General features: G+C 49.8%; 2 protein-coding genes across 3 annotated transcripts in view; both read right to left on the bottom strand.

The window, feature by feature from the left end:
- Positions 1–7,655, bottom strand: part of SETD5 (SET domain containing 5) — a 64,769-nt gene extending 57,114 nt beyond the window's left edge. For both annotated transcript variants that reach the window (XM_071756047.1, XM_071756046.1), the window contains exon 1: positions 7,471–7,655. The gene's annotated coding sequence lies outside the window, so the exon portion shown is untranslated. The remainder of the gene's footprint in view (positions 1–7,470) is intronic.
- A 1,023-nt stretch (positions 7,656–8,678) lies between these two features.
- LOC139801785 (SRSF protein kinase 3-like) lies at positions 8,679–18,493 on the bottom strand. Its single transcript, XM_071756448.1, has 11 exons — positions 18,448–18,493; positions 18,179–18,287; positions 17,673–17,760; positions 15,271–15,358; positions 14,928–15,034; positions 13,059–13,221; positions 11,789–11,874; positions 11,252–11,359; positions 10,788–10,857; positions 10,611–10,703; positions 8,679–9,406 (listed from the first exon to the last, which is right to left on the bottom strand). Exons 1-11 carry the CDS (start codon positions 18,491–18,493, stop codon positions 9,219–9,221), a joined length of 1,146 nt encoding a protein of 381 aa, XP_071612549.1. The 3' UTR covers positions 8,679–9,218.
- Between the last annotated feature and the right edge of the window lie 2,888 nt (positions 18,494–21,381).

Genomic DNA, 21,381 nt, shown 5'->3' with positions numbered 1-21,381 from the left:
CCCCCACCACTTCCACCCATATGCTCTCCCCTATTTATTTTGTGAGGGCTCTGGATGCTTGTCAAATCTCTGGGTGAGCCGATTCAGTTCACTATCTTGGCAAAAAAAATCATCCAGCAAAACCCAAAACATAAAATAACCCCAACATAGCTTTCTGCTGGGTTAGCAAGCTGAAGGAGTGCAGAGAAAGGATCCAGTAAAAACCAGAGCTGGCAAACACAAAAGGCAGAACTCCCCGTCGGGTGGAAGATGAAGGGGGAGCAAAACTTCCCCCATTCAGCAGCAGAGCTGTTGGATGTACTCAGCTGTCTCGTGTAACTTCACCCGGAGTAACCTCACTCACAGGGTGCAGTACTGCAATAGTTTCAAGCTGACTTCAGCTGGCACAGCTTCACTGCAGCCTCCCCAGCCCTTTCTGCACTGGTGCTAACCTGACCCAACAGTTGAGCAGTTCAGGCAGAAGCCAGCAGAAAACTCTTGATTCCAAATACAAAATTCAGTGTTTGGTTGCCTTCCTCAGTAGTTCACTGCTGGGGCAGGCACGGGCCAGAACACAGGTAAAAGTAATGGTGGGGAGCAGGTTGTGGCAGCAGCACACTGGGTCAGCTTGAACTGCAATGGAATTGTAGCACTTGTGTGCACCAAAAACCTGTGGAAAATTGTGCATAGAACACACAATGTGTCACAGACACCCGTTGCAGTTTAACACACGGATTTCCATATATGAGCAAACCCTGAGGTGGATATTAGAACTGCACAACAAAGCAAGTTTGTGGCAAGCTTAGAACCTGACTTTCACCCTACAAGCACCCTTGTTGCCTGTGAACCTCCAGGCCATCCTGAACCCCAACACCCTTAAAATTCATGAAACTGGAAGAGAACTCTGAATCCAAAAGCCAGTCTCCTCTACAGTCAAGCAGAGCCTACTTAGCTCGATCAAGCAGTCGTCTTTTCTTCAAAGGTTCACTTTAGCTGTGTTTACACAGGAAGCTTCCAGATCTTTGCTGTGGCAAAAGCTAATCTATAGTCATGTTACTGAAAGCATTCTTGCAGCATGATTACAAGTTATTCCAACCTAATGCCACCAAAACACAGGAAATGATTTGGTTTAGTGTCTTTATTTAAAGGCCACATGAATGCAAAAGGCACATATATTCTTCCAAGTATCTATAAATTGATATTACAACTCAGGTTGAGACATGCTAACAATTTTAAAAGCTCAATGCTGAACCCCCAGGGCACATCAGTTCCCTAAATCACTGGTTCTCAAACTTTTTCAAGTGTATTCTTTCCTATCTTCAAGCAAGGATACATTCTCACCTCCTCACTCTCTCCCACAAAAATATTTGAGAATTGCTCTTTGGGAATCTTCCACACCAGCATCCCAAAGTGATATCAGTAAAGATGTTCTTTGGGCAAAGGCACAGCTGGAAAATCAGGCTACACTGAGAAATACTCTGCTGCTTCCACTCTCTGCACTACCTGGAGCTGAGATGAAAAGCCTCAGTATTCATCCATCCTCCTACCAGCTTTCACGTCTGCAACTCCCATACTCTGCACTCCCAGAAGCAAACTGCACTTTCCCCTCCTCCAGTCTGAGCAGCACTGTCTAATATAGGCTTACTTACCCAAATATTTCCATGAAACACCATCCTCAAAAATCCTCTGGTCACTTATTTTCATGATTGAGAGCCTATGCAAAACCAAGAGACTGCATTATCTGATACCAACAAACTAAAGCTCCAAGCTGCACCCTTTTTTTATGGTTTGTTTTTTTTTTTTTTACTGAATCATCATCACCAGGCATGTTCTGTTAAAACGTTTCATGGCAGGTCACACACTCCTTCCCTATCAACAACTTGCATTTCAAACTGCTCACTTCAACGTCGAGAGTATTCTTCTGAGTATCAGAACTTCAAACTATTTTCTGGGCTGCTGATGTGGTCACTGAAAAAGTTTTGTCCTGTAAATCAACAAGGCTAGAGAAGAAAACCCTGGTATGAGCTGCACAAGGACAACAGGAATAAGCCTGAGTCACTAAATGAGCAGCTACCAAATCCAGACAATATCTTCTTGTCAATGTGCATGATTGCCATTGTAATCATGCTCTAAATATGAACACATGAAAAGCACTGTGACCTTTCTACTCTGAAATTACTTTGAAATATTTTAGGGCTCAAGCATTTTTGTTTTAAAACTAACTCACTTTCTGTCCCTAAATGCTGCTTGTAAGTGAAAAAAATAACCAAGCTTGTTTAGAACAGTGAGAATAAGCGAAAAAGTTTGTTGCCTTGAAAACTGCATAGATCTGACTGTTTGGGATACCTCCCCTTTGCTAAACTTAGCCCTTCTGTGACCCTTGGGGAGGAATGCAAGACCTGTCTATGTTATCAAGTTTATAAGGATTAAACTTATAAACAATAGGTCACTTCCAAACTTCACTCTAAAAGCCAAATTCCTGACTGTTTCTCAATGCTACTCGTGTATGTTCCTCCCTCTTCTTTCCCCCATTTTCCTTCATGTTTGGTGAATGTGGGACTACTAGATTTCTGACCAGAAATTACTTGTCCTGCTCAGTAAAAGCTTGCCACTCAAACTGCTGACAAGTCCTCCCACATTTCTGTACCTTGAAATCTGAGCACATCAGTACACTTTTCTGATATTTCCCATATTGCTCATTAAAATAATTGAGGTTTGCGTGTATGTGGTAGGAGGAAAATAAACTTAGCAAGAAAGCTTCTCTTTCTCAAATTATTTAAAAATATGATTTGTTTGTTCTACTCTTTAAGCTTTATATTGGATAATAAGGATAAGAAAGTTGCAGATTTACAATTTAAACAATATTGACACTCCTGTAGGGCTTGTGGCAAAAAAGAAAAAAAAGCAAAGCGTTAGAGCTATTATTCGCTTCAGATTTCTTCTTCTGGGCTACAGCTTTTCAAGTTCAGACTCATCAGTTGAAACGAGGGAAAAATCCCTTTAGCTATTTTTGTTACAGGAAAATAATACTTCACCACTAGTTGGGGAGGGGGGGGAAAGATGAACAAGAATCTCCTGATTTGTCGCATAGATCATCCTCTGAGACAAAGAGCATCTTTACTAATTATAGAAGAAAAAAAATTTAAACTGGGAGCAGTTGAAAAACTGTTTCTCAGCATGCTCAGTAGGCATTAGCTGCGATTTCAGCAGCTTAGCAAGTCCCACCCCTGCATGAGCTCAGCGGGGAGGCCAGGAGCACTGCACATTCTCCCTGCTCAGCAGGGACAGGGGCCACCGCTCGGCTGATTTGCTACAGGAATACTGGAAAATTGCCATAAAAATAGCAAATCCTGTAAGAAAAAAAAAAACAAACCCACAAAAAAACAAAAGCCAAAAAAACAAAATAAAAAACCAAAAAAACCCCCATCCAAATCACACAACAAACCAAGAAACCCCCAACAACTTCAATAAGGAATTCAGTAAAAAAGTAGAAAACAGCCCTCAGCTCCCACAGTTTCAGGATGCTGAACTCTTGCTGCTTAATTGTGGTGGGTTTTTTTCCATTCTCAAAATAAGCAAAAGGTTTAGGCTAAGACAGATTTACACAAAAACGTCTGTAACAATGTAAATGCAAATTTACTGTACAGTAACTCTTGCCAAAAGTCAGCCACGGAAGCCCAAGACTGGCTTGGGCTAGAATCTGCAACACCTTTAATATCCATAGTTTAAAAAAAAAAAAACAAAACTAAAGGAAGAGCAAAAACCAAAATAGACAAGTAAAATGCAACAAAGTCTTTATTTTAAAATCAAACAGCACCTTAAGTTTCACAGAAGCAGCTGAGACTTAGCATCTCACATGCTATATGTTTAAACATACATTTAACACTTTCAGCCAAAGTACTGTTACTGTATCTTCCATATATACATTAAAAACTTATCTTACATACTGTGTATAACATGAGATTTTACTGGCAAGATTTCAGAGTTACATACACCAACAGCACCAGAGAACACAAATGTGCATCTGTGTACAGCAATACTGCCATGAGAACAATGATTTTTGAAGTTTCAAACCTCTGGACACTCATTATGTTTGTTTTACTATTGCCAGAACAGATAGAAACATTTTTATCTCATCACATCATGCAAAACAAGGTTATAAAAGTCTGATCACCCAAAATGGGAGAAAGAATGGATGGGTCAGCCTAAGAAATTACATGGCTGAAACACCACACATTTAGTTCTCCCTTGCATGCCCCCAGACCCTCAGAAAAAGGGCACAAACTTTTGCATATTCTGAAAAGCCCATTCATTGCTATCTCCTTCCTATGGTTTTTTTCAGCTTTGACCTATTATTGTTCTAAGTAAGATCTGGCTGTTACTGAGTCCTCTTTCTAAAAAGAGCTTGATACATGTGTGGGATTTCACTGCCTCACCTTGGGGTGGTGTTTTTGCAGACAACATTAGCTAAGGAGTATTACTTTCAGGTCACTTGGGATTTGACAGTAAAATGAAAAGCCAGGGCCTTGTCAAAGTGGTGCCAGTCATTTAACAGGATGCGAGGCAGCAGATTAATTCCCCATTATAACATGCAGAGAGACTGTAAACAAAGACTAAGGGCCCATAAGGCTCACTTGCTGTATTTTATTAAGCTGAGGAGCTGGTTTTCATACTCACAAAATCCTAAGGTCATTATTGTTACCGTGCCACTCTGTGCCAGGCTGCTGACAAGACATCCAGGGCCAGCAATGGATGCATTTTAGGTGGGTCAGAAGTTTCCCACCCCACCTTGAGAAACAATTTGGGTGCTACAGATCCTCAAATACAAAAGCTACTCAGAGTTTGCATCTAGCACGTGATTGCTGCCAATCAAGCGGATTTAAGGGCATATTTTAATCTCTCTCACATTATTCTGGCCCTGGAATTTTGTTTCAAGCTCATAGTAATTCTGAGTGCTGTAACTCAGGCCAGGGCAAGGGGCTCCCCATTATAGGTGTTAGTTTACCAAGATGGCAGTTGTTTTCTAATGCTAATGCATTCTTTTTTCCCATCCCACATACCTCAACTAACAGTTTCATCTTTAACAAATGCACTGGAATACACTGATAGCTCCAAGTCAACAACACAATATCATACAGACAGAGGCCAGTGCCAAATGGTTAGTTAAGTAGATAAGAAAGGCACTCATTCTTCCTTTAAAAAAAAAAAAAAAAAAAAAAGAGGAAGCTATTGGAGTCAGGCAGACAGAGAGTGGGGATAGAAGCTGGCAGATTCCACAATACATAGTCACGTCAAAAATGGCCTCCTGCAAACTGTTCCTTCATCAAGCATTTGAGTCAACTGAAAAACAGGAACGGTTCCCATTATTCACAGGAGGTTTCACCTCCCTATTCCACAGCAGAGCAGCATTTTCTATACATTTTGACACACAACTGCCTAAGAAGTGCAGAGGATAAATTTTACTCTGCAGCAGAGGGGAAACTCCTCTCCCTGCTTTCTGTTTGAAGTCCCTAAGTTGAGCCTGGCCTTTATTTTGACTGTTCCCTGGTCTGTGAATGGAAAATCCCTCCTCAGCACTAGCAGGCTGGTGTCTGCTGCACACACCCACTGCACACAGCAGAAATTCCAGTCAATAAGGCAAGTGGGGCCCCGGCGATGGAAGGGGAGGAAGGAGACATACAAACAATAAGAAAAGCATCTGGCTCTGTTACTGGCTGGAAAGGAGACTGGAGTTCAAACGAGACACGACTTCAGCCTTCACTTAACAGGAAGATCATATCAATTCTCACTGTCCTACTTTTCACACGAATCAAAATACCTGGAAAGGGTAACTCAGGGCTTCCAGCCCACATTTTAGTGCAATTCCATTAACTAAAAAAACTGTGATAAAGCCCACCTTGGAGGTTTTTGTCTCATCAGATCAAAACATACTCCGTTTCTGCTTTGGACCTGTGGAAACAGCCCAAAAAAGTAAAACCCTTTGCTGAACGTGAGCCAGCCATCTCTCCACCACCACACTAATGGAGGCTGCTCTGCTGTCCTTCCCTGGAGATAGCAGCCAAGTCTACTGAAGCTTCTCTCATAGCAACCAGAGCTCCAGAGCCAACAGCAGCTGCTGTCACTGCCTTCAACGCTTACCCACAGGATCCAGAGCAAAGCAACACCCTCCTCCCTGCACCTCTAGAGCAAAAAAGCCCAGAAGGCTGGCAACAAGATGACTTCCTGGGTCAACCACAAGAAGAAAAAATAAAAACCCCTAGTATTTCCTATCTAAATGAAAAGGGGAATCTCCTTAAATAGGAAATTCTTGTTCTGGGTTTAGGCTTTGCCTTATGGCAATAACATTCAGTCAGGGTGGAGGGGAACGGTCTGAAATCCACGATGTACCGGCACACCAAGTTCTTCGAGAGCCAGCTGCATCCTTCACACAAGGAGAGGCGTTCGCCCCCTCGCCCTGGCCGGGCCATACCTTCCGTGCTCCCATTACATCATGGCCAGAACCCGCAGCAGCCACCGCAGCCCTGCAGCGCCTTGTGCCCCCTCCCCCGACCCGCAGAAATCCCACCCCACACCCCCAAAAGCCCACCCGGGGATCTTGGCTGCGGGGAGAGGGTTGGGAAGCGGTTGTGACTCCCCCCCCACCCCCACCGCTACACTAATCTCCCCACTTCCACAGCTCGCCTCCTTCCCTCCCCCAAGGGGGCGGCCAGACGCTGCCGGCCGCCGCTTCCCCGCCCGGTCAACTCCGGTCACCGGCACCCAAGGACGAGCCGCCGGGCGACAGTGACCTTGCCGGTGCCGTCGAAGAGAGGGCGGCGGGGGTGGGAGCGGGGCCGGGGGAGGGCAGGGAGCCCACCCCGCAGCGACCACGCGTGACGGGCGAGGAAATGCGGGAGAAGCCGCTACAGCCGTCGGAGCCGGGAGGGCCGGGAGCGGGGGGTTAAGGGGTAGACGCCGCACGGGCACCATGAGAAAGCAGAAAACGCAGGTCAAACACCGTCTGCCCCAGGGACCGGCGGCTCGGGGCGGGCAGCGGCGGCCCGAAGGAGGCTACCCCGAAGCGGGCAACGACCCCTAAGGCCCCCCGGGACAACGAGGGGGAAAACGGGGAACCGAGCGAGCCAGCCTACGGCGGGGCTTCCCCAGAGCTCGCCTCCACCTACAATGCCCCGCGGCCAGGCCCGGCCCCACACCGACCCGCCAGCCCCAGCCCGGCCGCCGCGGGCGGGCGCGCACAACCGGGACCGCCATGATGGCCCGCGCCACTGGGTCGGGCCGGACCGGGCCGGGCCTCCCACACCGGGTCAAGCTGGGCGTCCCAGGTCGCTGCCCCACCACCGTACCGGGGCTCTGACGCTCGGGCCCCCGAAGCAGTGCAGAAGCGCCGGGATGCGGCCCACGCCGGGAGCCCCCCACGGCCGCCCGCCCCAGTATTCCCTCCCGCCAACCCCGCCACCGCGCACGGCCAGTCCCCCACCCGTACGCTCCTACCTGGCCGGCCCGTTCCCCGGGCCCTCGCGCGGCACTAGGCCCGGCTCAGCGCCACGGCGTCTCCTGGGCAGCCGGCGGGAGGGAGCCCTCGGCGGCAGCCGCGGCGTCAGCCCCTCCCCCTGGCAGCAGTAGCGGCGGCTTCTCCCCAGGCCGGGCGGAAACGGCACTGGGCGCACGGGGATCCCCGGCGCCGGCGCCAGGGGCGCCCCGGGTACGCCCACTCCCGTTCCCCGTTGGCTGCCACGCCGCTTCGCCCCGCCCCGCCGGGACACCTGGCCGCCGCCAACGCCCCACCCACCCGCGCTCGCCATTGGTGGTCTCGCCGTCCGTCCCCGCCCACTTCCCCCTCTCATTGGGTGTCAGGCATCCGCCCCGCCGCTCGCCCCACGGTCCTGCGGCCCCATTGGCGGGCGGAGCTGCCAGTCACCGGGGTGGGTGGGGGCGGCCGGCAGCGTCGAGGCGGTGGAGCCGGGCGGGCTGCGGCAGTGCTGCCGGCAGAGCCGCGCTACGTGCCGAGGGGCGGGACCGGTGGGACCCGGCTCCGCCCCCGCCGAGGCGCCTCTCTCCGCAGGGTAACTCCCGCGTCGGGACACGTGGCAGAACGAAGGGGCGGCGCGGGCGGTCGGGATTCCTGGGCGGTGGCAGCGGCTGCTGTGTCGCGCAAGCGCGGACCCGCTGGCGCGGGGGAGGGGCCGCAGGGCCTGCCGCTCGGCACGTCCGCGCTGCGGGGGGAGGGGGGAGTACTTGGGCCGGGGTCCCGTCAGGGGTGCCGGAAAGCAGCCGCCACCAGTGCCTCCCCCTCGGGCTCCGCGGAGCTGCTGCACTCCGGTGGCTGCCCGCCCGCCTGTCCTCCCTTCCTTCTCTCCCCTCCGACCCGGCGTGGCCGTCCTGAGGTGAAGAGGGAGGGGAGGAAGCTGCCGCCTTCCGCACCCCCTCACGGGCCATCGGGCAGAGGTGGCAGCACACCGCGGCAGCCCAGAGCCGGCTGGTTCTCAATCCCCGCAGCCCTGCACAAAGGGCCCTGGGCCCTGACCGTGGGACTGGCTGCGTGAGGCGGGGGAGCGGCCTCTGGGCGGGAGGGGCGGTGGGGAGAGAGGAGGGGCCCCGCTGAGCCGGGCGGGCAGGATGCTGCGGCACTGGGTCTGTGCCTGCGCTGCTGCTCGGTGCCCACGTACCGCCTCTCCCTTGAGAGGCTGCGGAGCGCAGCCGCTGCTGCTCGGCGGGACGGGGCTGCGGAGCCGTCAGGGAAAGCAGGCGGGAGGTCCTGTCCGCCGCCGGTGAGGAGACCGGCAAGGAAGGGCACTCCCTGCCCTTGACCCCGCTTAAACGGCCGTACAAATTTGGAGACCATAGGACGTTAATTACTGCTTCCAATTAACGCTGCGTGCGGACTACAGCAACTAGAGGGACGTGTCAAGACTGGATCAGCGGGACAAAGCTGAAGGCTGCGCTGAGGGGGCGGGGGGGCCTCCGCCCAGCTGCCGGGGTCGCTGGGAAAGGCCGTACCGGGGGTGGCGGGCGGGTCGCCGCGGGAGACTGAGGAGCCGGCAACGCCCCAGGCTCGGTTCTGCTCGGCTCGGCCCGACCCGACCCGCCGCCATCTTGTGCGCAGCGCTCGCCGCCCCCCGCCATGGCCGCCAGCCCGGGCCCGCCACCCACCCCCGCGGCAGGGCGGTCCCGGAGCGCGTCGGCGGGGCCCGCAGAGGTGCGGGGCGGGATGCCGGGAGGGGCCGGAGGCGAGGGGCCGGTCACGGGGCGCTCAGCCAGGCGTGCCGCAGGCACTGGGCCGCTGTGGCGCGGCGCTCGGGCGTGTACTGCAGCGCGGGCAGGAGGAAGCTGGCGAAGGGAGCCACCTCCTGTTGTGTCCACTTGTGTCTGTCCACCAGGATGCTGTGGAGACTGCGGGGGGAAAGCCTGGAGAGCCGCAGAAGAGCACCTAGCAAGGAGCGTAAGCACAGTACCTTAATTACACGTGCAAGGCTGGGAGGCCTTACACCTCATACAGGTCGTTCAAAGCATCCTAAAGGATCGTGAGTCTTCCTCTCTCTAAATTTCACCTGCTCTGCCTCTTGCAGGTTTGGTTCTCAAGTGTTAGTCAGAAATCATCTTTCCAGGTTCATGTATGGAGTCTCCCCATTGCTGAGTACTGAGAACATTCCAAGAGCATATGAGGTGCTCCCAGAATAGCCACGCCACAGTCATTGCTGCTTGTTCCCTGTGCCTGTCTGCATGCAACCTAAAATGCAGAAGGCATTTTCAGTGCCAGAGCTCACAAACACTAATGTTTAATTAGTTACGTGTCTCCTAGCTCTGTGAGGCCCAGAAGAGTGCCACTACTGACCCAAGAAGCCATCCTCATCCCCAGGTGTAAATGTAGTGACACGAGTTAGGCATGTGTGGTCAGGCCAGTTTGGTTCACACAGGGAATACAGAACGAGAACTCATTTTGAATCACATCTTTTGAGCACCCTAAAAGGATTAAGTGTGAGCAAAGGATGTGAATGTGTAGGGAGGCTGTTGAACTGCAGCATGGGACTACTAGACTTGGCATTGAATGAGTTTTGGGTAGGCTGAGACTGTGTGGCTGGTGAACATGAATACAAAGAGAGGATGATAAGACTGAATTGTGGAAAGATGGAGTCATGTGATGCATTGAAATCAAAGATGAGGATTTCAAGCCTAATGAGTCAAAGGGAAAGGAATTATGGAGAATAAAACCTAAGAGATGTCAGATCAGAAGACCAAATCTAGCAGTCATGTTGGAAGAATATGTGTGTCCCATTCCAGATGACCATTATCCTCTGCCAGTGAAGGGATGGCATCCAGGCAGTTATGCACTCTTCAGCCCTCCAGCCATGTAGCTGTTTCCTGACTGTATTTCTGTTATCTCCAAAGGAGAAAAAAGAAAATGTTTTCCCCATTGGGTGTTTGCTTTGACCATTTTTTCAGGATTTTGCATTCATCCCTGGAATTGCAGAGGTAGGCAGGGCAGGAAGATTACTGCTCTTTATGAAATCTCCACTTGTCTTTTCCTGCTTTTAGTCTGTGTTGTGTAACATGGGGGTGAAAACTGAAAGCTGAGTAGAGGTGTGTTAGAAATCTGTAGCGTTGGGCACAAATAAACTTTCTTCAGTTCTTACCTGGCCTGCTGAAATATTTTGTTGACTTGTTCCAGGAGAAAGCAGTTTGAGGAGGAATTCTTCCCAGGAGTTCAATAATTCGAGCAACGTGATCTAGACAGGAGGAGAAAAAACACATTTAGGTACAAAGATTGTGACACTTCAGTTGTGAAATGAATGAAACTGATGGAGTCCTACCATCATCTCTGGAGAAATATTTCCCAGGTTGAGGATCAAATAGATACTCCCCAGTTGCCATTTCAAATGCCTAGAAATACAGCATTGTTAATTCACTAACTGACCTGAAGAGGCTTTCCCCCAAATGGCTGATGCTACAAGTTTTCCTTTCTATAACACAGAACTGATCTTAAAATATAGAGATACTTCTTTGATCCATACGACTGCTTTGAAAAGCAGTGTGTGCCTGATTTAGTCAAACCTATGACTTAACATACATGGAGTGTGAATTGCCTTATAGCTTAGACTAAGAGTGAATTTTATTAGCAGCACACTTTCAGTCCAAAGGGAGTGAGTGCAAACAGGCTCATTCTCCTCAGCAAGGACATCTTGCTGCCCATGCAGCAGGTATAGGTGGGTACAAAGGACACACTGCCCTGGCCTCTTAGTGTCAGTCATCTGCCATGTCTTGTCCCCAGTCCTACCAGGCAGCCTGTGCTCCAGATATCTGCAGGAGTGCCATAGTCTAATCCAAGAAGCACTTCCAGGGCACGGTATGGCTGGGTCTGTATCTCCTTGGAAAAAGGTTTGTACTGAAACAGAAACAAACTCCCTTTGGTTAGTGTCTGTAAATGAGTAACAGCAACCCTTGTGCTCAGAGGGTTCCTGCCCAGCAAGGGGGACACTGAATACCTGTACTACACTGCACAGGACACAGCGGGCACATTCTGAGCCCTACTGACACCAGGGTGAATTTATCTCAACTTTTCACACTGAACACGGGTTTGAATTTCTGTTTGTAGGGACTAACTGCAAGCTGAAGAAACATCCAAAGCTGACAAGGGTCTCCAGCAGTACAGGGCCCATCTCTGAGCTGGGAGTGCTGAATGTAACACCCCCCAAAAACTGGTGTCTCTTCAGCACATGAAAGAGCTGTTGAGCTGTAGAAGGACAGACACCCAGGGTGGGATGGAAAGAAGCATCCCATGTTGTCACAGGACTGAGACTTGGAGCCAACTCACTGTCCAGCACGCGCTGCCCAGATCAGCAATTTTCACTTCAATGCTCATTAAATCAGATTCTTCCAATCGATTGTCAAGATCACCATCTAGGTGGAAAGGACAGAGAGAAATTAGGTCTTTCCAAACCTATAGGTGTGTATCACCACAGGAGAAGGATGAATGCCTTCCTTTAAAGTATTTCAACCTAAATAGTCCTAAAACACTTTTAGCTCTACCTCTCTTTTTTGGGGAAACACAAAGAAAGAGCTGGTATCCAGTCAAAACCTGAGGGCATTCAGCGGGACAGTAGCTTGGACTGGAATGATGTGATCATGTACTCCTGCTGCAAGGTTCCTTTAGTACCAAGGTTACCGTGAGCTCAGAGGAAAGCACAACCTACCAGCACTAGCCAGACACAAAACATCTGTCATGCCTCCTTAGCCTTCAGCATCCTGTCTGTCACAGCCCTTGGACACAGCCTGCTTGGCAAGCACTGTAAAGGTTACATTTTCATATGACCCCAGAAAAGGGTAATTTTTTTGATTACTGCTTCACAGTGAGCTGTCAGCCCATGCCTAATATTGTGCTTTTCTGCTCCAAGCACAGCTCAGTCACTAATTAAGCATTCCTCGATTGCCCAAGAGTTTGAGAGACAAAACAAAACTGTCATGGGAGAAATGCTCTTGGGATAACAAAATGCAAGGAAAAGATAAAGGGTTTCATTGCTGGGAGATGAGCTGAATTCTTGAGAAACTCTCTAGCCCTATGTCTTACTCCATATTCACACCATTCTCTGTATATAAATTATGTCTCAAGAGGCTTTGAAGATTAGCAGTACATACAAGTCTCCCATGGACCTCAGAAATATGGAAAATAAAGACCAGAAGTGTCTCACAGCTTTCTGATCAAAACATTTTGTATGTAAACCTTTGATTGTCTGAGAACACCAGACAACAAGGGGACTGTGCTATACCTAAAGCCATGGGAGAAGGCTCCAAGGTCATAGTGGGGCTGTTAACAAGTGACCATCATTTGTAGTTGTGCTCCACACAAACCCACCTGCAAGACCTTTCTGTAGGTGCCTTGAGTAGCTTGTAGGTACTGATGGTTGTATTAAGCAGAGATGGGGGGACCTCTTAGCAGCATAAGCTGTCTGTACTGTCTGTACTGGCTGCTGCAGGAGATGGGAACTCTTCCTAAGACACCTGTACCTGCTGCCTCTCCATTTCCCTCCTGCCAATAAACTTCTAAGTTCTTTTTCTTGCTAAAAAAAAAAACCTAGAGTGCTCACCTGGTCCATTTAGCCTCAAGTCTGTTCTCTGGGTGCAGTTGACTGCACTGGGCAGAAGCTTCTGGAGGTTTTTGTTGGGTCCATACAGTAAGATGTTCTCAGGCTTGATGTCAGCGTGGATGATGCGGCAGCGCTGGTGCAGGAATTGCAGCCCTGCCAGCACCTGGGCGAGCAGGAATCAGCCAGGTCAGCAGGGAACAGGGTCCTCACCTCCTGCCCCAACCCAGCAGCTCTCACAGCAGTCAGGCACAGCCAGGGTGCAAGCTGTGGACTTTCTGCTATTGAAGAAAGGGGGCACTGATGACAACAATCTGCAATAAATTGTTTCCCCCATGTGCTGAGCAAGAGAGAGCATGAATAGGCAAGCCTAGGGAGATTAAAAGAGGACCAGGCTACAAGGAGACATTACCATCACAAAGCTGAACTTCCTTCCAAAAAACCCACTCCGGTTTTTTCTGTTACATCCTCAAACCACCATGCCTTCCTGCTAATACCATTTGAATGGAAACTGTGGGTGGGTTAGGGAGTGACATGGCACAGGCTGGGAAGCATCCCATGATAGAAAAACAAACAAGAAGGAGCAGCATAACCCAGGCAGGAGGAGGGAGAGTCGATGAGTGAGTGTGTAGAAAGGACTGAAGGGTAGTGCAGGAGAGCCATGTAGGGAAAGAACAGCTCACCATAGAGCAGGGAGGGTCTGGCCTGTCACAGGGGAGAGATAAACAATGCCTAGCAGAGAGAAACGGTATCAGAAATCAATAACAGCAAAAAGGCTACCGGGAGAGTTACACAGTTTTTTAAACACTGGTCACTCATAAAGGGCTGGCAAATATTCTCTGTATTATCAAATTCTATTCTGGGATGAACAGCAGCCCTGGGGAAATACCAACCTTAAATGGTAACTGTGAAACATGGGGAAAGATTTAAATAGCTTAACTGGAATGATTCAGGAGTAAATAGTGCCCTGGTGCTGATCTGAAGGGGGAAAAAAGATTCTGAGTTCTTACAGTTAAAGCAGATGAGGAAATGGATCAAGCAAAAGGCTTGGATGTGAAATGGGGCACATAGATTAATGCATTACTTTTTTCTGTAACTTATTCAGGTGTCAGTGAAATTTCTTTAGAGGAACAAGAGGCTATTCCAAGGTGAAGAGGCTCTTCTAGAAAACAGGGTGTAGGAGGAAGCAGTTTTCTTTCTTAGTGTCCTTAGAAGGACACAGGAATCAGGACAGCAAATTTTCATCTTGGCAAATGTGCAAACTTCTGATAAATGTCAGCATGAGAGTCAAAATATCATTTTAAGTGTGTTGAGGCCTCAGACAGATTTCCCATTCCTTAGCTATTCCCAGCCAACACATAAACTTAGTTTTCATGATCTGTTTGATCACCACAACACATCCTTACAGGGGATGAAGGAAGAGTTGGCTCTGAGCAGGAAAACCTCAAGATGGGTGGAGGAGCAGCTAACCAAACCAGCAATTTAGAATGCCCTGGGAAGACATCAGCACTGAGGGAGGCTTCAAGCAGCCATGGGTGGTACTATGCTGACTCTTCCTGGTGGTGACTCCTTCACAAACCCAATGAGACTGCAGGCTTGGGCAGTAATGCACCTTGCCCCTGTATTCATGGGAATGTGTGATGAGTTCCCACTCTGCATCTTACTTAATGTTTCTTCTCTTTATGCCCAACAGAAATAGTTACTATTTTCCTTTAAAAAAATGCATGTCTTGTCCACTCAGTCTGTGTTGTCCCTTTCTTTGCAGATGCCGCCATGGAGTTCATGGGCAGCTGACCCCAGGAGGAAGACTGTAGCATGTTCCCCAGCCAACAGTCCCTTGATGCCCTCACCCACTTCCAGCTAAGTTCTCACCTGCTGTAAACACTTCTTCACAAAAGGCAAAGGCAGTCCCTGGGCTGTGTGGTTTCCCATCAGACATCGCAGGGAGGGACCCAGCACCTCGAATACCAAGCACACATGTGGGAAAGAGTTAGGGATTCACTAAGAGAGACAAGATGCTGATACCAACCTTTTCCCCTTCACCAGAGCAGCTAACCTTTCCCTTCCAAACATCTCCATGTGCCCAGCTGGGCTATTGGCCTGCTCTTCCTCCTCATGGGAGCACAGCAGCTGGTTTTACACTGTCCTGTGACTCTCCAAGGCAAGCCCAGTTTTTTTCTGACCCAGAGGTGCCACACTTTCAATGGAAGGATATGGAAGCCATTCTCTCCAATCATTCTGAAGTCATCTAACAAACAGATGATGTTTTCTCCTGCCCGGTCCTTCTTCTTCATACTGCACACCTGAGGGGGAGGATTCCAAGAAAGCTGCAATTAGAGACATATATATATATATATATATATATATGCACATGGACACCTTGCACCTGTTTTATCACATTCTACACTGTCTCTTTCAAGAGCTGGCACTTCATGACAAAGCCTGTGAAAACATCAGAAAAAACAGGCTCCAAACACACAAGCAGAGTCTGTTACCAAGGAATGAGTGTCTTTGTTGTCTGGCTCTTGACCGGGTGGCACCATCATCCTCACAGTGTCTGAATAACTCAAACTGATCCTGATAGTAAGGTCTAGCACACTTCCTGCTGCTCATTCTACCCTATCCAGGCCCAGAAAGTGCTCCTGCCATGGCTGTCCATTTGCTTTGCCATTCTGTAGCCTCTGCTCTCTGTCCTCAGACCAGGGATGGCCCTGTCCCTCTGTAGCTGAGAGTAGCAATCTGGGACATTGCCTTTTAAAACCCACACCTTCCCTTCAGCAGTTTCTCACAAGGGGTTGCAGAGAGGCAGAGACCTCGTGATTGTCTTCAGCCATTCAAACTCTTCTTGTCATACGAGGGCAGAGAGCAACTTCTGTGACTGGAGGAACAAACCAAAGGAGGTCTCTTTAGGCTGAAAAAGAGTTGGCTGTGGGCAAATACTGCAGAGATCTGTAAGATATGGAATGGTGGCAGAGGGAGTAAACACAGATCTTTCGTACAAGAAGCAGAGGGCATCCAATATAGAACTGGGAGGTTCAAAAACAAAGCAGAGCAGATGGTTCTTCACACAGCATGTGGGTAACTGGTGGCAGTTCTTGTCTCAGGGGGATGTGGGTGCTGAAGCCTACATGGGTTCACAGGTTCTTGAAGGTAAATCTACTGAGATTTACTGCACACACAGACATTACTCTTGGCCCAAGAAATCTCCAGCTGGAAGCTGCTGGAAGCCAAAGGAGCATTCAGTGGGAGTAGCACCCTGTGCTTATCTTGTCCATACACCTGTCTGGATATCTGCTGCTGGCCCAGGATGCTGGGCTGGCTGGATCCCTGGTTTGCTCAAGCTCAAGTGCTTTGGTACCCCAGCTCTTGCACCAGCGTGGCAAGTTGTTTCAGGAGCTGGCTCCCATAGAGCTCCCACTACAGCAATTCATGCAGTTTTATCTCTTCACAGCCGTAACTCTTGGGATTTTTGTTTGGTGCATTGTGCAGCTGCTGGATCCACCTGCACAAACACAAACACTGGGAGGTTTGTGCTGGCACAGCAGAGGTGAGCAGCCCTGGAAGCTGGGGAGGCCACATCGCCTCTCCAGGCAGCTCTGCAGGCACCAACCATCCTGTGCCACTGGGAACAGCCCTGGGAACCAGCTGTATTCTGCTGAACAGAAGGCGTGTCTTTCAGAGAAAATGAGTAATAAATCAAGGGTAAGGTTCCATCTATACACAGGATTGTGCTGATGTGTAGAAAAGCAGCCCTCTGATTACAATAAATTAGTGCTACTTGGTGCTTCCTCTTGCATCACTGAGTCTGGCTCCTGTCTCTTTGGATAGGGCCTACGGATTTACAGGTCTGAGCTAAACCTTTCTGAAACCTGTTGGAAAAAGGCCTCAGAGTAATTTCAAATGCAAAATTTAATGGTTTTTACACATCTAAAGCTGAGGTAACTGTATTTAAGCAAACTGTAAGAAGTGTAACCATGAGTTTTCTTGAACCGGCAGTCAAGCTGCCTTCAAAGGCCACCAGCTGAGACCCAGATACAGGCACCTCATTACCACATCCATTAGAAAAGGCAGGAGGAAGCTTTCTGAGTTCAGAGGTTTATCATATTTTTTGCTACATCCTGCTTTCTTTTTTTGCTTTTTTTTTTTTTTTTGGCAGATATTTCCTTTTACTTCAGTATTGGTGCTGGGATAAATCTATGCCCTCTGAGCTGGGGGTGGTGCAAATACAGTGGAAATACTCCAATCTCCTGCTTGGGAACAACATTACCACTCATTTCTGCTGGCTGTCCACCTCATCTTTCTGCAGGTTCCTCCTGTTCACTGGATTTCAGTCTTAGCTGAAAGAAATGGGCTGATAAGACAAGTAGGACACAGTCATCTGTCTGAGAATGACAGAAGGGAAGAAGCAGGTGCCCATTTCACAGGTCAGCACTGAGCCAAGGTGATTTCCATTAATTCCCTCATTTTTAAATTTTTTAAATTTTTTTTTTTTTTTTACCCTTTTACCCTCCTAGCTCCTCAGACTGAGACCTGGAGGGAGAAGGGATGATGAGGCTGATACTCATATTCAGTAGTCAGCCCCACGGAGCAAATCACAGAGCCCCAGAACATACATACGCAACGGAGGAGGGCGACTTCATCCTGGGCAGCCTCAGCAAAGCTCTCCCTGCTTTTCAGGACCTTCACAGCTACCTGGCTCTTCCTCCTGGGAAATGAATCACAGCTGCCAGCCAATGCATGCCCTAACCACCAGCACCTCCCCTTCTCTCAGTCACCCAGCCCTGGGCTCTGTGGCAGGGGGGGTGCTGCTGGCATGTGGCAGCACAGCTGCCCCAGGGACCAGCAAGGGGCTGGAGAGAAAAAGGCAGAACATGGACACTGCAGGGTCCAAACGAGAAGAGCCAATCCAGAGCAAGGGCTGATCCCACCTCATTTGTGTTCTTTAGTTTCAGGTGACCAGCTCTGCTTATTGTACCCCACCAATCTTACTGACAAGTTTACCCCGTGCTTGGGGGATGCCCATGTGCTCTGGGACAGGTAGCTGCACTCTGCTGCTTCTGTGAGAAGGGCAGGAAATCAACTACCCCACTTCCCACCTCTCCGAAAGCTGCTCAGCCCCTCACCTCATGTCCTGGCACAGCCAGACTGTGCCAAAGGCGCCGCTGCCCAGCTGGTGCAGAGCCTGGTATCGCGTGTTGAACACCTCTCCTTCCCGCACGGGGTGGTGGCCTCCTGCAGGAACCATCACCAAGAGACATTACTGATATGCTTTTAGACTGAAAGAGCAACTGAAGACAGACAGTAAAACATCCAGACAAGTCCCAGCAGCCCCTTCTGGCCTGGGAAGAGCCCAGCAGCTCTTGTCTCTAGAGCTGCACACTCAAGGACCAACCTGGACGCTGGGCTGCTGGCACCTCCTCCAGCACCTGCTCCTCCATGGCCCAGTGTCACAGCAAATCCTGGTACCAGAGGACAGAGCCAGTGAGGAACTGGGTCATAGGGCACAGATGGTGTGATCTTCAGTACTTTACTCTTTTAAAGAGGGTCAGAGAGATGCAAGGCAGCTATACCTCTGCTGCACAATGTACACATCAATTCCCTCTTCTATATTCCAGCTCTCTCCTCACCTTCTTCCTTCCCATTTGCTTCTCCAGCCTTGGAGCTGAGCTCTCACAGATGAGTTTGGCACTTCATGGAGGCAGGGGTTATTTTACAAGTTCAGCAGAGGAAAGCTGGCAGGCTGGGGCTGGGCAGGGATCCTGGCAGTGTGCAGCCAGGCCAGGGCCAGGTGGGACTCTCAGGTTTCCCTGTGCCTCGTGTGGAATTTCAGGGCCTTAACAAGAACTGTCAGATCCCCTCCTGCAGCTACAGCCAGGGATCCCACCTGCTCCCCGTCCCAGCTAAGGGGGGGACACACCTGGGCTTTTCCTGGCACAAGAAGTTTCATGCTCTGGATGGGTACAAAACAAAGCCTACTTTTTAGGCACTGCATATCTGCACTCCACATCTGTCTGCAGCCCATCCCCAGGCTGGAGCAGGGGTTTATCAAGGAACATCCTGTGACTCCCTACCAAGAGGCTGTGATGGAAGGGGAAGCTGTGCTCAGTTTGTTACTATGACAGCCCAAGGTACAAACACTAAGACAGCACAGACAGACTGATGCAACTGCAGGGGGACTCCACTGTCCCCTGGCCCCACAGCACTGGTGTAGAATTCCCCTTAGCACTGGTCACCTGAAATAGCAGCCCAGAGCCCCTGTTGCTAATGGAAATAGAGCTGTAAGCTGCCATAGCTGGAGTACTCCCAGCCCAGCCTTTCATAATTTGGAAATGTCACTTGTTGTATGGTAAAGCTTGAGGCTAACATGAGCTTGTGACAGGTGATAATAATCCCAGTAGACTGTTAGCATGGGTTGAATTATTGACCTTTAAATCCTTCAAATAAGGTTGCTAAAGCAAAGAGCTCATCTGGACTAGAGGATTTTCAGAAAAAGTTATAGTGAATTGGGGGTGGTGGTGGCAGCAGAAGCCATGAGATGGGGAGTTGTTCTGGGACAGTGACATCTTCCAGATGCTGAGGCAGAGGCCTGACTTCCTCAAAAGACTGAAGTTTCTGTCCACATGCTGATGCTCCTCTCCCAGCACAGCAGACAGAGATGCAGCCTGCCTTTGGGCACCCAGCAAGCTCATATGATTCTAATTAAGGGACAGACTGGACTTGAGGTTCTAATCCTGTCAGGGACAACCTAAATTGCCAGAGCTGACATTGCTCCATTTACTCAAGCCCATACAGTGGAAGGAGCTCAAAATCCTTCCCACATCCTGTACTTCTACACCTCGAACCATGGCACTTACACTGTTCAGAATCAGTCTCTTTTAGGCATAACCCTCCAGGATGCTGCATGGCCAGCATGTTTTCTTTTCAGAAAACAGTTGCTAATTTCTTAGCTATGGAACAGAGGTGAAACAAAGATTTTCCTTATTTGTGCACAGACTCAGCAAATCAGCAACCTTGCAAGCTCCTGTGCCACAAGAATCTACCCAAGCCCTCCTCACCTCCTCACTCACTCACAGCAGGGGCTGATCTGAGAGCTGGGCAACAGACTTAAAGATTTTACAGTGTTGTTCTCCATTCACCTGCCAAAGGAAAACAGAAGATCGAGTGGAGCTGACAGCTCAACAGTGTCTTCCCTAGGTGGATTGGTATGGTAACAGGGGACTTGGGTGGGAAAGTAGGGCACAAAGACAGACTCGGAGTGTAAAACATATCCTAGTGCTAGGGCTGATGGAGCTCACCAGGCCTGGCTGTCCTCACCATGGAGGTGAAGCAAGTCTGTCCTTAGGCATGTGATACTCTACTTCCATCCACCCCAGTTAGATGGATGTACTGGCAAAGGACGAGGAGCGTTGCTATGCAACTTGGTACAGGAGGATGAAATGTACTTTTTGAAGCTTTGTGATGAAGGACAATAGATGCTTTAAAGTCCTTCATCGCTTGATATCTTTACACTGAAAACAACCATGCTGCTGTTATGCAGAACCCACTGGCTTGCTGCAGGCCTGGACCAGGTCAGAGAACTTCAGCTCAGAAACGTACTGGTCTTACCTGGTCTGCAAGAAACACAGGCAGGGAGCTGTGCTTTGCCTCTGGCTGGGAAAACTCCACCTGACCCACACAGAATAGCCTAAGGAGCTGCCCACCACCAGTCATGCCTTGTAACACCTGGACCTCTGAAGTTGCAGAGCTCACCAGAGCAATACATCTCCTGTGCAAACACAGACTCGGCAAGCCCTTGCTGAGCACAGCATCCCTGCAAGTCACAACATGCAAGGGAAAGCAGCCCCGTCGGCACGCGTTGCTCTGAGCCCCAGGGTCCCTGTGCAGACTCACCATGCAGCAGCTCGCAGGGCAGGCACGCTGCTCCCTGTGTCATCTGGCTCATGCTGGAGCTCCCCAAAGTGAGATACCAGCTGGTCCTGCTCTCTTTTTAGTCTGCATTGCCTGGGGGAGACCAAACTGGTCCGCATCGATGGATGGACGGACGTGGTGAGGAGCGGGGCAGGGTATCGGATCACAGCACAACCCTTGGCTTCAGGATAGCAGGAGGCCTAGGACAGCTGCAGTGGATTCACTTCACTGCTGGCCTCCCTCTGCTTCCTTGGCAGCAGGTCTGCCAGCCTGCTGAGGCTCCACAATCTCCACAGCAACTATTTATAGAAGGAAATTCACAGCTCTACTGAGATGGAAACAGAGAAATCCTTCCTCTCTGCTCCACTGTCCCCAGAAAGTGGGGCTCCTGGCTCCCACCCTCACTGCTGTGGCACTG

Source organism: Heliangelus exortis, chromosome 12 (assembly GCF_036169615.1).
Source record: "Heliangelus exortis chromosome 12, bHelExo1.hap1, whole genome shotgun sequence".
Taxonomy (NCBI): domain Eukaryota; kingdom Metazoa; phylum Chordata; class Aves; order Apodiformes; family Trochilidae; genus Heliangelus; species Heliangelus exortis.
The sequence above is the reverse complement of the archived record's forward strand: the minus strand, read 5'-3'. Positions and strand labels throughout refer to the sequence as shown.